Raw genomic sequence first — 13,376 nt, forward strand, 5'->3', positions numbered from 1 at the left:
GATAAATTAAAAGAAAACAAATAAAAATGTCTGAAATATTAAAACATTCATGTATAATCAGTTCTTTTAATCATTTCATTAATAGGACATCTATTATTTTATTGTTTTTTTGTTTTTTTTAAAGAAAACCATTCAATCCAGTACGGTTCATTTTGACCCCCTTTATGTATTCGTCAAGGTTTTTTTGGTTCATGCATTGTAGGGTTAAATAATCTAAAAAAATCTAAAAGGTGTACGTCATGCCTGACACCTAGATGAACACATTACAGTTGGCTTTGTGACTGTAAGTCATTCCCTTCAAAAGCTATTCAGCTTTAAATTATGGTATATTTTGTGTATGGGCCCATTCTGTACTGAAATTCATATCTGATTTACATATGATTTAATAGTTTATTTTAATAAATATAAAAAATCTAAAAGGTGTGTGTCATACCTGACACCTAGATGAACACTTTACAGTTTGATGTGTGACTGTACATCATTCCCTTCAAATGCTCTTCAGCTTTGAATGATGGTCTGTTTTCTGTATGAGCCCATTCTTTCGTGAAATTAATATAAAATGTGATATAATAGTTTATTTTATTAAATATCAAAAATCTAAAAGGTGTGCGTTTTAGAAACGTGTTTAACAATGTCGTGTGTAACTTTAGAGACGGTCCCTTAATTTCCGCATATCTGCGAATGTCGAACTTCGCGCGTGAAGCCAACTTTATGGGAGTCCTTGTCACCATGGCGACGGGGAAACGATGGAGCTGTTAGCCTGGAGAATGGATTTACTTTATCAGGACGTTTAAAACTCACCTTTCAAATCAACAACAACAACAATAATAATAATAATAAAAACACGAACGAGGAGCTAACGTTTTTCCTGCTCTCAAAATTAGCGACGTACTTCTCATAGTATCTCATTAACGGTTTAATCACCGCCGCACGTTGTTAGCAGGTTAGCTAAAATAGCTAACATTAGCTAGAGTTAGCCACTGCACTAGCCATGGGTGAGATTCGTGTTGTTCCGAGCGGAAAGATTTACCGACAAATGTTTGACGCTCAGGTAAGATGATATTTTAGAGGTATTTTAAGGGTACTTCACTTTTATTTATTTACCTAGAGAACGCAGTGACGCATGATAAGGTTATAGCTCGATACCTAATAGACAGTGTTTGGCAGTAGCCAAGTTATTGTGTACAAATTTGGAAATTCTCCAATAGTTTCTGTTCTAAAAGGTAAGTATTAGTTTATCATTTCTCTTGGAGTACAGCAGGACAACAAAACAAAAATAAAACAAGCAAACAAACAAAAAAAACAACAACATCATGTGCTACACTTTACGGCCAAAAGTTTGTGGACATCTGACCATCATACACCTGTGTGTGTTTGTAGAAAATCCCCATTGCAGATTTAATCCACTCTATTTGGTGTTATAATAACCTCCACTCTTCTGGGAAGGCTTCCCACTAGATTTTGAAGCATGGTTGTGGGGATTTGTGCTCATTCAGCCATAAGGTCGAGCGGTGATGGTGAAGAGGCCTGAGGTGCAGTTCCAGTTCATCACAAAGTTGTTCAGTGGGGTTGATGAGGTCAGGGTTCTGATTGATTTCTTAGTTCTTCCACTCCAGTCTGAACAAACCATGTCTTCATGGAGCTCACTTCGTGCTCAGGGCCTCTTAGTTCCATTGAAGGGAAATTGTACGTCTACAGCATACAAAGACAGATTTATACAGTTGTGTGCTTCAAACTTTGTGGCAACAGTTTGAGGAGGAACCACATATGGGTGTGATGTTCAGGTGTGTCTCTCTTTCTCATTCTCTTTCTGTCTCGTTCTCTCTCTCTCTCCCTGCATCGCTGTGTGTCTTTGGGCCCAACGTACTTTTCAATAAATATTATCATAGTTCACGTTATAAGAAGACAAGAGTAGATTAGATTAATGTTAGTATGTTAGTGTTGGCGGATTATGAATTAGTTGTTGTTTTTTCTCTCTGTAGGCTCACTTGTCTCTGTCTCTTCATGAGAGGAGGAGGCAGCGTGCTGCACATGCAGGTTGTCTGAGTGGAGATAACACTGATACTGGATCCCATCAGCATCCTTTAAGGAGTCAAACTGAGCAGTGCTCTGAGGACACCATGAGGTACAGTACATTTGTAACTCTCTTGTTCATGATTGATTATAGATTATCTCACTGTGAGGTGGTAATACACCCTGGCTCGATCACAGGGCACAATGCACACACACTCACACAATCATTCACACAGACTATGTCGTGCATATTTGTAGTATGTTTCTGTAGCAGGTCAGGATCAAACCAGAGATCCTGGACCCCTGCTGCACCACTGTGCCACCCTAACTGAAACTGTGACGGAATAAATGAACATTCCCTATATTCTTTTATATGTAATATGCTCCTTGGCAGAAACCAGCTGTTTTCAGGAACGAAACCTGCATTAAGTGTAGACCAGGATGATCAGGAAGAGACCACAGGACTGCCTGACCGTGTCGGTTGGTAGAGTTCATGAATAATCTTAAAACATGGATCACATTCATGTTGTTTTATGGGGCAATAACAGTCGATTCTTTTGCAGTTTCGGAAAAGTCGGGCTCAGACATCATTGAGCGACTCATGGAGAAAAAACAAAGGGAGCACATGGAAGCTGTCACTCAGCTCCAGAGGGATCTTATTGAGCTCAGTGCGGTATGTAATATATGTATATACAGTATCTCACAAAAGTGAGTACACCCCTCACATTTTTGTAAATATTTGATTATATCTTTTCATGTATCAACACTGAAGAAATGACACTTTGCTACAATGTAAAGTAGTGAGTGTACAGCTTGTGTAACAGTGTAAATTTGCTGTCCGCTCAAAATAACTCAACACACAGCCATTAATGTCTAAACCGCTGGCAACAAAACCCTAAGTGAAAATGTCCAAATTGGGCGCAATTAGCCATTTTCACTCGCCAGTGTCATGTGACTTGTTAGTGTTACAAGGTCTCAGGTGTGAATGGGGAGCAGGTGTGTTAAATTTGGTGTCATTTCTTCAGTGTTGTCACATGAAAAGATATAAACAAATATTTACAAAAATGTGGGGATACTGTATGTGTGTGTGTATATGTGTATATGTGTATATGTGTGTGTATATATATATATATATATATATTTCAGTACTGTAGATTCAACGGTTATTATAATATTACTGATGCTTGCCCCATATTGCATGTCTAATTGTCTAATTTAATAACTTTCTCTCTGTTTTGTTCAGGGTTATGAGACATTGTTGAAAGAGACTGGGGAAGATTTCCTTCTCAAACTGTCAGAATATGATGAGGAGGTGGAGAGATTGATGCATGGTGATGATTTAGAAGCCTTGAGCTTTCAGGTGATATAGTATGGATTGCCATTGATCTTCTACCCGACACGTTGTTGGAATTGTGAGCTTGTTTGGAAACTTACAATCGTAATTCTCACTCAGGATCTACACAAGATTTGGACCTCTGTGAGCCACGAGTTTGCTATGAGGAGAAATTGTATCCAGGAGTTGGATGAGTTGCTTGTCAAATATGAGATTGAACGAGCAGCAATGGTAGAATATCAAAATGGAGTTCTTATTCTCATCGAGTACTGACTTGGTGTATCTACAGTATATAATGTATAACTTGTCTATGCTTTCTAGATAGCTGCAGTGCTTAGGAAATACACAATGACACTTGAAAAAATCAGTTATGTGATGCCTGGTGATGTCCACCGTCTAATTAATAATGAGGCTATGGTAGGTCACCTTTTTTTTTGAAAACTAAATCATTGTTCTATTAAGCATCCTATGTTAAATTCATTGTATCTTTTTTTTTTTAAAATAGATGATGAATCAAGCATTACTAGCAAACAGACGAGCTTTAGCCAAACTACGTTTGAACCTGATGGAGAAAGATTTGCAGAAAGAGGTTCTTTACCACATGAGATGGGAGACAAAGCTTCAGGACTGGAAAAAAATGAAGGTTGTTACCGCAGTAAGCCAGTTTAAGTAAGTCCATTGCAAGGCAGGGCTCTTAAAGCTAGTATGTGTTAGCATATCAAATCTAGAAAGAAAAAACTCTGTAGTGTTACTATGCTTGAAATCATACAAATCAAGGAAAAAACACAATATAACGACTTATTATTCATTTCCAGAGACTTCATGAACAGCCCTGAGATTCAAAACCCCAAAAATGTACAAGACACTTTCAGCACCATGCGGACAAAACAAAAAGTGTACAGTGAGCAACGGCTCAAAATCTTAGAGCAAGTCAGGTTAGGAATTCAATATAGTATTGCGCAATTTAAAAATCGAGATCATTCGAAGGTGAACATCATTTAAAAATTCACTTCTTTTGTTTCTACTTAAAGAAATATGACCCCACCAAACTGCTCAAAATCATCCACTGCTGAATGGTACTCCTCTTTATCTTCAGTTAATGAGCAAATTGGTAAGAATGCGCTACTATCCACACATACATATATATATATATATATATATATATATATATATATATATATATATATATATATATATATATATATATATATATATATATACACACACACACACATATATATATACACACACACACAGATATATATATACACACACATACATATATATATATATATATATATATATATATATATATATATATATATACACATACATATACACAGTACTGGTCAAAAGTTTGTGGACACTCGACTGAAATGTTTCTCATGATCTTAAAAACCTTAAATGTGTGAAATCGGTGTTGTACAGAAAAATATAATTGTGCCATTCATTTCTTTCATTAGAAAACCAACATGTTATTTACAAAAAAAATACTTTTTTTTAAATGGTTGATTTGGAGCGAAATATTCAGAAAAGCAGCCAATAAGAGTCCAGCGTAGGTGTGAACTCCTTTAATACTGTTTAAAAAGCATCTCGGGGAATTTCTCAAGAAATCAGTTGAGAAAATGCCAAGAATGCATTTCAGGAAATTCTCGGCAAAAAGCGTGTCTACTTTGAATATTAAATAATTTTGATTTATCTTAGATTTTTTATCACAACATAATTCCCATAGTTTCATTTGTGTTATTCCAGAGTTTTGATGACTTTATTATTATTATTATTATTATTATTATTATTATTATTATTATAATAAAATGTGGGGGAAAAATGTAAATAAAGAATGAGTGTTTCTAAACTTTTGACTGGTAGCGTATATAATACAATTACATTTCTAATTAATTTACTGACTTTGTGATTGTTTTGCACTTTTTTTTCAGATCGCATGCACACCGAGACCTTGACAAAACTGCATGAATATTACGAGAATACCTGGCAAGACTGTTCTCTGGAAGTTGAACGCTTTAAGGTTTGCATAACTTTTGGCATTTTATGTTTTAGTATTTCATTTAATTGTATGAACTGAAAGCAGAATAAACTTGAATCATGGACTCGCACAGAATGAACTGTCTACCTGCGGACTCACATCAGACGAGATACAGGAAATCGTTAATTGTGAGATGGTGCCTCTTATTGGCAAGTGCCAGACCCAAGAAGAGGAACGTTTAGCAGCAATGGAAGTAAGTTAAAATGAAAATATATCGTGAAACCTCATGCTGTGTGTTTGATGTTTGATGACCATTTATAATGAAGCCATGTTTAATACTGTACAGAAAGCACGTGAGGGTTTGGCCAAAACTGCTGCATTCTTGAGTAAGTCTTTGTTCGAGTTTGCGCGTGGGGCAGCTAATGTCTGGGAGATGCACAGTGCAGGTCTGCAGAGGAAAGAGCAGCAGCTGCAGAATTATCTAGAGGAAGTCCGCAAGAACTATGAAGAAAAGAATCAAGTGAGACTTGAGATAAACGTGTGCCTTGAGATATAGTTCTGTTAAGTTCAAGTAATCGAGGAAAGATCGTAAACCTGTGGACATCTGATGATGCAGATGCATGTCTTTTTTTTAATTATTATTATTATTGCCTATGGTTTGTAGAAAAAAGAGGCTCGGTTGGATGTGATGATGGACAAACTCCGGCAGGAAAGCACAGAGGAGGCCCTCCAAGCTGCACTGGAGCAAATACTTAAGTTTTTAGAGGAAATTAAAGAAGGGTAATTAGAAAAGGATTGGTTTATGTCCGTGTTGTAATCACCGTAGGTTTATCTTACATCACATTTTTCTACTTTCACAGGTATGTCAATTTCTATAAGGAAGGTGTTGATACAGTGGAGCGTTATCCTGTAATGGTCCTAGAAGAAATCCACGCATACAGCGTAGCAGTCAGTCAATACTTCAGCGTCAAAGAAATATACAGTCAGGTACAGTTCAAGCCATCGTTTAGTTAAAATGTAATTATTAAGTGGGGCTTTGAATAATTCAGTGTCTGTTTGGATATTCTAGGACCCAGAGGAGCTTCAGATACTTTATCCTTCACTTACCCTGCGTGAGTCAGAAGGTCTTAATGTCGTTTTTCATTTATCAAGTGGTACGCATTTAATAATACGCATTTACGTACTTGATCTCCCGCTATTCTGTCTTTCCTAGGTGCAAGTCGCATAAAGAAGTCGCCGCCCTCAGTAAATCTTTCCCCAAATGCTTTCCAGAATGTTACTCCTCAAGCACACACTCCTGATTTATCCCACGCTGAGGTACATGTTTGTGCACACTTCTCTCCACCTGTTGCCTACTACACTGCTTTACTTGCCTTTTTAAAAACATGGTGTCTCTCTTTTTTTTCTTCTTCTTTTCTAGGAGAATATCGATTATTTCTCACAGGAGCTCAGAGACTCTCAAAGCGAAACTTTCACAACAGCAAAGGGAAACGTCTACAGCTGCCCCGTAATCCAGTGTGATGACGCAGAAGAGCATTTGAAAGTTATGGAAGTGGAAGCAGTTTTGTATCCAGAAAGCCTCATAGTGGAATTACAAAGAGAGTAAGATGAAAATTTTCAAAGCAACGAAGTAATCACGTGTTATTCCACTACCCGAGTCTGACTTGTGTCCCAATGTCACAGTGTGAGAGAGAAATTCTTTAATCACCTTGAGGAGAGGAGCCAGGAGGTTCTGAATCACACAGTGGTCATCATGGACGCCAAGAAAGAGAAGCTAAAGTCTGAACTGGATCTCCGCCTCCATCTCCATCAGCCTCGAGCCAAGAGGATTGAGATGGACATTCACAATGTCCGAGCAGGTGTGATGAAATTCTGTTATGTGAACGTTTTGTTTGTTTTTTGAAAACCCGTTTGTCTGTTTGTGAACGGTGTCTATCGTGCCACCAGCTGAACTGATCTTGCATGAAGATCGTGTGGATCGACACTGCAAAGGCATTCTTCAGGCTCTAGCTGATTTGCGAACCGACTTCGACAACCTCCAGGAGACACGGCGCAAACTAAATGAAGGCTTTCGTGCTAAAATCCACAGCAAGGAGGACACATTATACACTGCTACCAAGTCTTACACGTAAGTACTTCTGTCTGTATGTTTGGCCGTGCACTAATACACTGGTTTTTCTGTTCCATGCTTTATCTATGTGCTTATGTGCATTTTAACAGGCTGGTGAAACTCAGTGCTTCAGTACAAAGCAGCTTGGCTGAACACATGAATGGCATCCAGGAATTACAGAGGCAATTTAGACAAAATGTGGAGATCAAATTTGAGGGCCTTAGAGAGGCCAATGCACAATTAATGAAACATTTCAAGTAGGTTCATAATGTTTTTCTTCTTTTACTTTGGAAACACCAGTTATCAAATCTATGACCATTCTCTTTTCTTTAAAGGCTGTTTGTCGAAGGAGGTAATTTTACCCCGAAAGAGATTGAGAAATACAGAAAGCATCTAGAGAAGGTGGCTAAGCGCATTGACTCAGCTGACGAGGCTCTAATGCTGGACATGAAGGGCACAGAGTCCAAATACCTGGACCAGGTACAGTACACAATATGCAGTGGCTTACTGAATAATAATTCTACTCAATCGTTTACTAAATGTTAAATGATCAATGTAAGCAGTAAAAGTGACTTTTTTGTTACTCCGGTCAGGCCAAAGAGGTCATCAGTAAGTTTGAAGAGAAGCTCCAGTTTCTGAAAGTGGATCTAATGTTTCTTGAGAAAATCCAAAGTGTACTCACAAACACCCAAGTCCAGATTAAAGCAGAGGTACTTTAAACATTTTGTTGGCTGTTAGGAATTCTCTCCCACCAGTATTAGTCTAACGAAATATGCTTGCAGGCCATGAAGAGCAACACTCACAAAAAAATGATCAGCACCGTGATGAGTAAACTGAAAGATAAGCTTGAAGCCTACACCCAATGCTGTCCGGATAACGGGGTAAATTCCGCTTCTATTGATCACAAGCACGCCTTAAGTATGGAAAGTAGATGCAATTCGAATGGCCGGTATGTAAATACTTCAAACGAATGTGTTACAGGTAACATCTGGTGACATTTCTGGTTTAACATCTACCCTGATAGAAGAACTCAGAAAGAGAAGTCAATATCTAGACTGTTATCTGGTATGTTAGTGCACAACTACTCATTAGTAGTCTGTATTAAAGTCTGTTCTATGAAGATGATGAGGATAATGATTATGGTCAACTCATCACTATGATCATCATCACTGTCAATATTATTTGACCGCAGGACCCTTCTATGGCTGTTCCACTGCCTGACGCTCCTCTGCAGGGGGCATTTGCCGTGGCAGCTCGTCCACGGTCCCGTAAGCAGGAGCAGGTGGGAAGCCCAGCTGCGGATCCCCTTCTCCAGCCCAGCTGCATGGGAGGTGCCTTCATGGAAGACAAGGCTGTAGAGGTGGTCAGAGGACTGCTAAGGTAAAGAAAAAAGCTTAACAACAGAATTTGAAGAAAGATATTTCTTCACATTTACATGATTTAAAAAAAAGAATTCGACACTACTAATTCAACAACAGCTAACGCAAATCTCTTAGCTTCTGCTTGGTAATTTCTAAACACCAGTACTGCTGTTTTTTTTTTTTTTTTTTTTTTGTACTTTTTCTTTTTCTATGGGGTTTCAACATTTTGGTAATGCCCACCCACAAGGAACACAATGTTTTTCAACTCAAAGTGAAACTGAAAAAAAGGAAGAAGTGGTTCAAGACACACATTACACAAGATATATTTTCCCCCCCAAATTTCAGGATAAGCAAATCTCAAACCTGCCAAGATGCCAGTGTAGGTCTTAAAGAGGCAAGCTCAGCAACAGTAACAGGTACACCAATGTTTTCTTCAATCCTCTGAACGGCCTGCTCGTTTCACAGTGTGTAACAGTAATTGTTTACATGCACACCAGTAGTCTGCCAGTCAGAGCAAGATATGATCACATAAACTGCATGGTTTGACAGTTAAAATTTGACTAAATTCTTACCTCTGAGATTTTGTCCACTTCCTGAAGCTACCAAAAAACAACAACCTTGCAGTATGTTTTAAAAAAAGGGAGTATGTGGCATGTAGATATGTCATAACATGGGCTTTACACATTGTAGTTGAGTCAGATTATTCCTGGTGTTCATGTAAACGTGAGAATAAATGAATAAATCTTTTGGTTAGGTCTCATTTCTTAGAGAAATGAGTTAAGCTATTGCGTGCATGTAAACACAGCGGTTTCGTTTCTAACCCATCAGCTCCTGCCAGAACAAGCTCTCCTCCAGAGTCAGTTAACTCACAGAGGTCAGTTTTCACCTCACCACAGCTCATTTTCTATCAGACATTATTAAAATATTCTAGGAAGATGCTTTCACAGGCAACATCGTTGTTCTATGTACTTCTTTGAGAAAAGTATTGAGTTAATATCAGTCAACATTTGAACTTTTTTTTTTTTTTTCTTTCAGTGTAAGGAGGTTGACCAAACCCACTCGGTTCGATAAGAAGTTTCAAGTGTTCGGCCCTAAACCTGATGAGCAACAGGAAATGTAAATGTTAACGTGTTTTTTTTTATATATATATATATAGATACACTTTACTCATAGTAGAATATATTATGGTAACAGAAGGCTTTTTATTAATTTGCATTCTTTCAGCCTCACTTTTAAGGGTTTGATCACTAACATTCTGTGGGAAGCCAACGACCTTCTCCTTCAGGCGGCTGAGGTACGCCCGGCTCTTTGATTATAGTACAAATAATAAGCGCTCGAATGTTTTGAACAAATTCAGATGAAGTCGCTTCACTTTCAGGACTTCTACAAGAAGAAGGAGCGCCGCTCGGTCAGCCGTCCTCAGTATATTCAGGAATCTTTTGAGCTGTGTGCCGAGGACTTGAACAAAAGGCTCCTTGTCTACCAGAGTCAGTCTCACGAGTACCACCGTGGCTGTGTACAAGGTCAGCCTCTCCCTTTCATGATGCTAAATAACTAATTCAAGCTTTTATAATCTCTAGACTTTGGATTGTAACGGATCACTGGGCAGATAGTTCAGAATGTGAACATTTTCATTCCTACCAGGAAAAGCATTTTACCATAGATTTATTCAAGCTACACTGCCTGACTGTCTCATTCCCAATGATTACTGTAATAATGTTTAGCACTGGTATATGTCACTGAAGCAATATAACTCATCCTGCGCACTTTGCTGAGCCAGTGAAGGATTTTCTTTCTTATGTTATTTTAGTGATACATTTTGGAATAGTTATTTGTGGCCAGGAGTCCATGAAAGCACAACTGGGCCTCTCTGGGAGGGAAGAACACCATTCTTCTCTCCTGGACACTACCCATCAAAAGTTTAGACACACTCATTCTTTATTTACATTTTTTCCCCACATTTTACTATAATAATAAAGTCATAAAAACTCTGGAATAACACAAATGAAACTATGGGAATTATGTTGTGATAAAAAAAAAAATCCAAAATAAATCAAAATCATTTAATATTTTATCCTCAAAGTAGACACACTTTTTGCCTAGAATTTCCAGAAATGTATTCTTGCCATTTTCTCAACCAATTTCTTGATTTTTTTATTTTTTTTAAACAGTATTAAATGAGTTCACACCGACGCTGGACACTTATTGGCTGCTTTTCCGAATATTTTGCTCCGAGTCATCTGTTTAAAAAAAAATATTGTTTTGTAAATAAAATGCTAGTTTTCTAATGAAAGAAATGAATACGTTGGCACGATTATATTTTTGTCTACAACACCGATTTCACACATTTAATCATACACCTTCAGATCAAAAGCTTATTAACATCATGAGAAGCATTTCAGTCGAGTGTCCACAAACTTTTGACGGGTAGTGTACATCAGAGCAACACACAGCCAGTGATGGGTATCTGATAATTTATGTATTCACAAGACAGTACTCTCCCTTCAAGCGTATTCAGCTGCTACATGAGTGGGAAATGGCGCCTAAATTCAGGGAAAACTATCAAAATTACTTAGTCATTTTTCAAAAAGTACTTGTTGAACCTTGCCTATTCACGGTTCTTGGGTCCTTTATTTGACTGAATATACTTTGAACCATTTGTTATAATTTCCACAGATTTATATTTGTACGATTACTGCTCATAAATACGTAATGTTTATCGGACTCGTAATGAAAACATGCTGTAAAATTAATTAAAGGTTCATTCTTGCTTTTATTCCATGTTTAGAGTTCTGTAAGCAGCTGAAGACCATTGAGGAGATTGTCTGCGAGATACCTGAAGCGCTTCTAACAAAACTGAGGGATCAGCATTTGGAGGACCTGAGTCGGAGTTTGACGCTCGTCCGCCAGCAGTTTGAACGGACTTGGCAACAAAGTGAAGAAAAGAAGGTGAGTGGAATTACTCAGGGTATGCTATACCGCTTTATTCTACAGTATGTGTAATATTTGAATAAGTTGTCCACTCGCTCTCCTCAGAGAGAACACCGTGGTAAGCTGTGTGTACGTCTGAACCACCCGGCTTGCGAAGAAGAACTGAACAGGCTGGTCGCAGCTGAGGATGACCGGCAGGAAGAACAGAGGAAGGCTACTGAGAATAACAGACTGGAACTCCAGGTCATACACACTTCACATTGCCACTTCCACTCTTCCACTGCACTATAAATTGTAACTTTTTTTTTTCCCCTCTCCTTCCTAACAGGCCTGTATTAAGAAGAACGCAGATGCGTTTGTGACTGCGCTCGCCACGTTGACGGAGCACTTGCTCTTCCAATTGGACAACATCGTGACCACTGACGAGATCCAAGGTGGATGTAAGTGGTCTGTGATGAGGCTTGGGTTGTTTTGGAAAGGTTCAACGAATCTGACCTGAGAACGCTTTCTGTTCGCAGCGGTAGAACCAAAGCGGGAAAACATCACGACGCTTGTACGTCGAACACAAGCGGGTACTCTACAGGAGGAGCGCAAGGAGAGACCTTTATCAGAGAAAGGGAGCAGGTTCAGACTGATAAGAGAGATCATGTATAACAGGTGCAGTTAGCGGTGCGAATAAGATTACGGTTTTTTGTTGATTTTCCTTTTACAGAGCGTGGCCAGGAGTTAGTTACTTTGGAACCACTGACGGTTCATCTGTCAAGCAACAGAAACGAGAGACCGCCACCATCACTACAGCTAAAACCACAAGGGCACAGCTTAAGGTTATGGAGGTTCGAAATGCACTGCATCAGGTAAATGCACAATACTGCATTTCTAGGCTGCAAAACAACACCACTTCTTATGTTAAGAATTTCTTCTCAGCCTGAAATCATGATGTTGGTATTGTTGACTGCATGTATCTGTTCGACCCCAGAGTTATGAACAGAAGATCATGGAGGAGTTGGAGAGCTTGGAGATATCCAGGCAGGAACAGGAGGCAGAGTTGTTCCACTGGAAAGAGCATTGGAGAAACGAACTAAAGATACTCTCTACACTCAAATCAGAATAACTGAGGGATTAGTGGAGAGATGTCAGTTATATACAGTGCATCCGGAAAGTATTCACAGCGCTTCACTTTTTCCACATATATACTTATGTACATGTGCTTTTTTGTTTTTTATTTTTAATAAATCTGCAAAGATTTCAAAAAACTTCTTTCACATTGTATTTATGGGGTACTGTTTGTAGAATTGAGGAAAATAATGAATTTAATCCATTTTGGAATAAGGCTGTAACATAACAAAATGTGGAAAAAGTGAAGCGCTGTGAATACTTTCTGGATGCACTGTATATTTTATTTATATTTTCATATAAAATATAGAACACGCAAAATGTTTCCATCTTGATTAGAGACGTCTTTTTATAATAACTATATAGAATAAGACATACAGTCGCATACCAAGTAGCATTGCTGCCTCGCAGCTCACAGGTCCCTGCTTCGATCATGGGCTCGGATTAATGTCTGTTTAGAGTTTTGCACGTTCTCGCAATGTGGGTTTCCTTTGGAAAGCCATTCCTTCAGATGGATTGATTGGTGTTCGT

At 38.4% G+C, this 13,376-nt stretch overlaps 1 protein-coding gene across 2 annotated transcripts; it reads left to right on the forward strand.

Moving 5' to 3' along the window:
- The first annotated feature begins 671 nt into the window (after window positions 1-671).
- ccdc180 (coiled-coil domain containing 180) lies at window positions 672-13,010 on the forward strand. 2 transcript variants are annotated; one of them, XM_053674442.1, is made up of 37 exons: window positions 672-1,051; window positions 1,983-2,125; window positions 2,408-2,493; window positions 2,577-2,686; window positions 3,257-3,373; window positions 3,467-3,577; window positions 3,668-3,763; window positions 3,852-4,015; window positions 4,162-4,281; window positions 4,378-4,457; window positions 5,284-5,372; window positions 5,464-5,583; window positions 5,677-5,850; window positions 5,995-6,110; window positions 6,191-6,317; window positions 6,400-6,442; window positions 6,544-6,647; window positions 6,751-6,932; window positions 7,014-7,189; window positions 7,278-7,458; window positions 7,551-7,697; window positions 7,776-7,920; window positions 8,034-8,150; window positions 8,223-8,321; window positions 8,422-8,505; window positions 8,633-8,820; window positions 9,147-9,217; window positions 9,630-9,675; window positions 9,837-9,917; window positions 10,026-10,095; window positions 10,180-10,324; window positions 11,590-11,750; window positions 11,838-11,975; window positions 12,061-12,172; window positions 12,251-12,304; window positions 12,445-12,586; window positions 12,709-13,010. In XM_053674442.1, the coding sequence occupies exons 1-37, from the start codon at window positions 992-994 to the stop codon at window positions 12,812-12,814; spliced, it is 4,305 nt and encodes a 1,434-aa protein (XP_053530417.1). In that variant the 5' UTR covers window positions 672-991; the 3' UTR covers window positions 12,815-13,010. The 2 variants fall into 2 exon arrangements, with proteins under 2 accessions (XP_053530417.1, XP_017307454.1); XM_017451965.3 differs by having other exon boundaries at window positions 674-1,051; window positions 12,251-12,356.
- Window positions 13,011-13,376: the final 366 nt, after the last annotated feature.

Source organism: Ictalurus punctatus, chromosome 22 (genome assembly GCF_001660625.3).
Source record: "Ictalurus punctatus breed USDA103 chromosome 22, Coco_2.0, whole genome shotgun sequence".
NCBI classification, from domain to species: domain Eukaryota; kingdom Metazoa; phylum Chordata; class Actinopteri; order Siluriformes; family Ictaluridae; genus Ictalurus; species Ictalurus punctatus.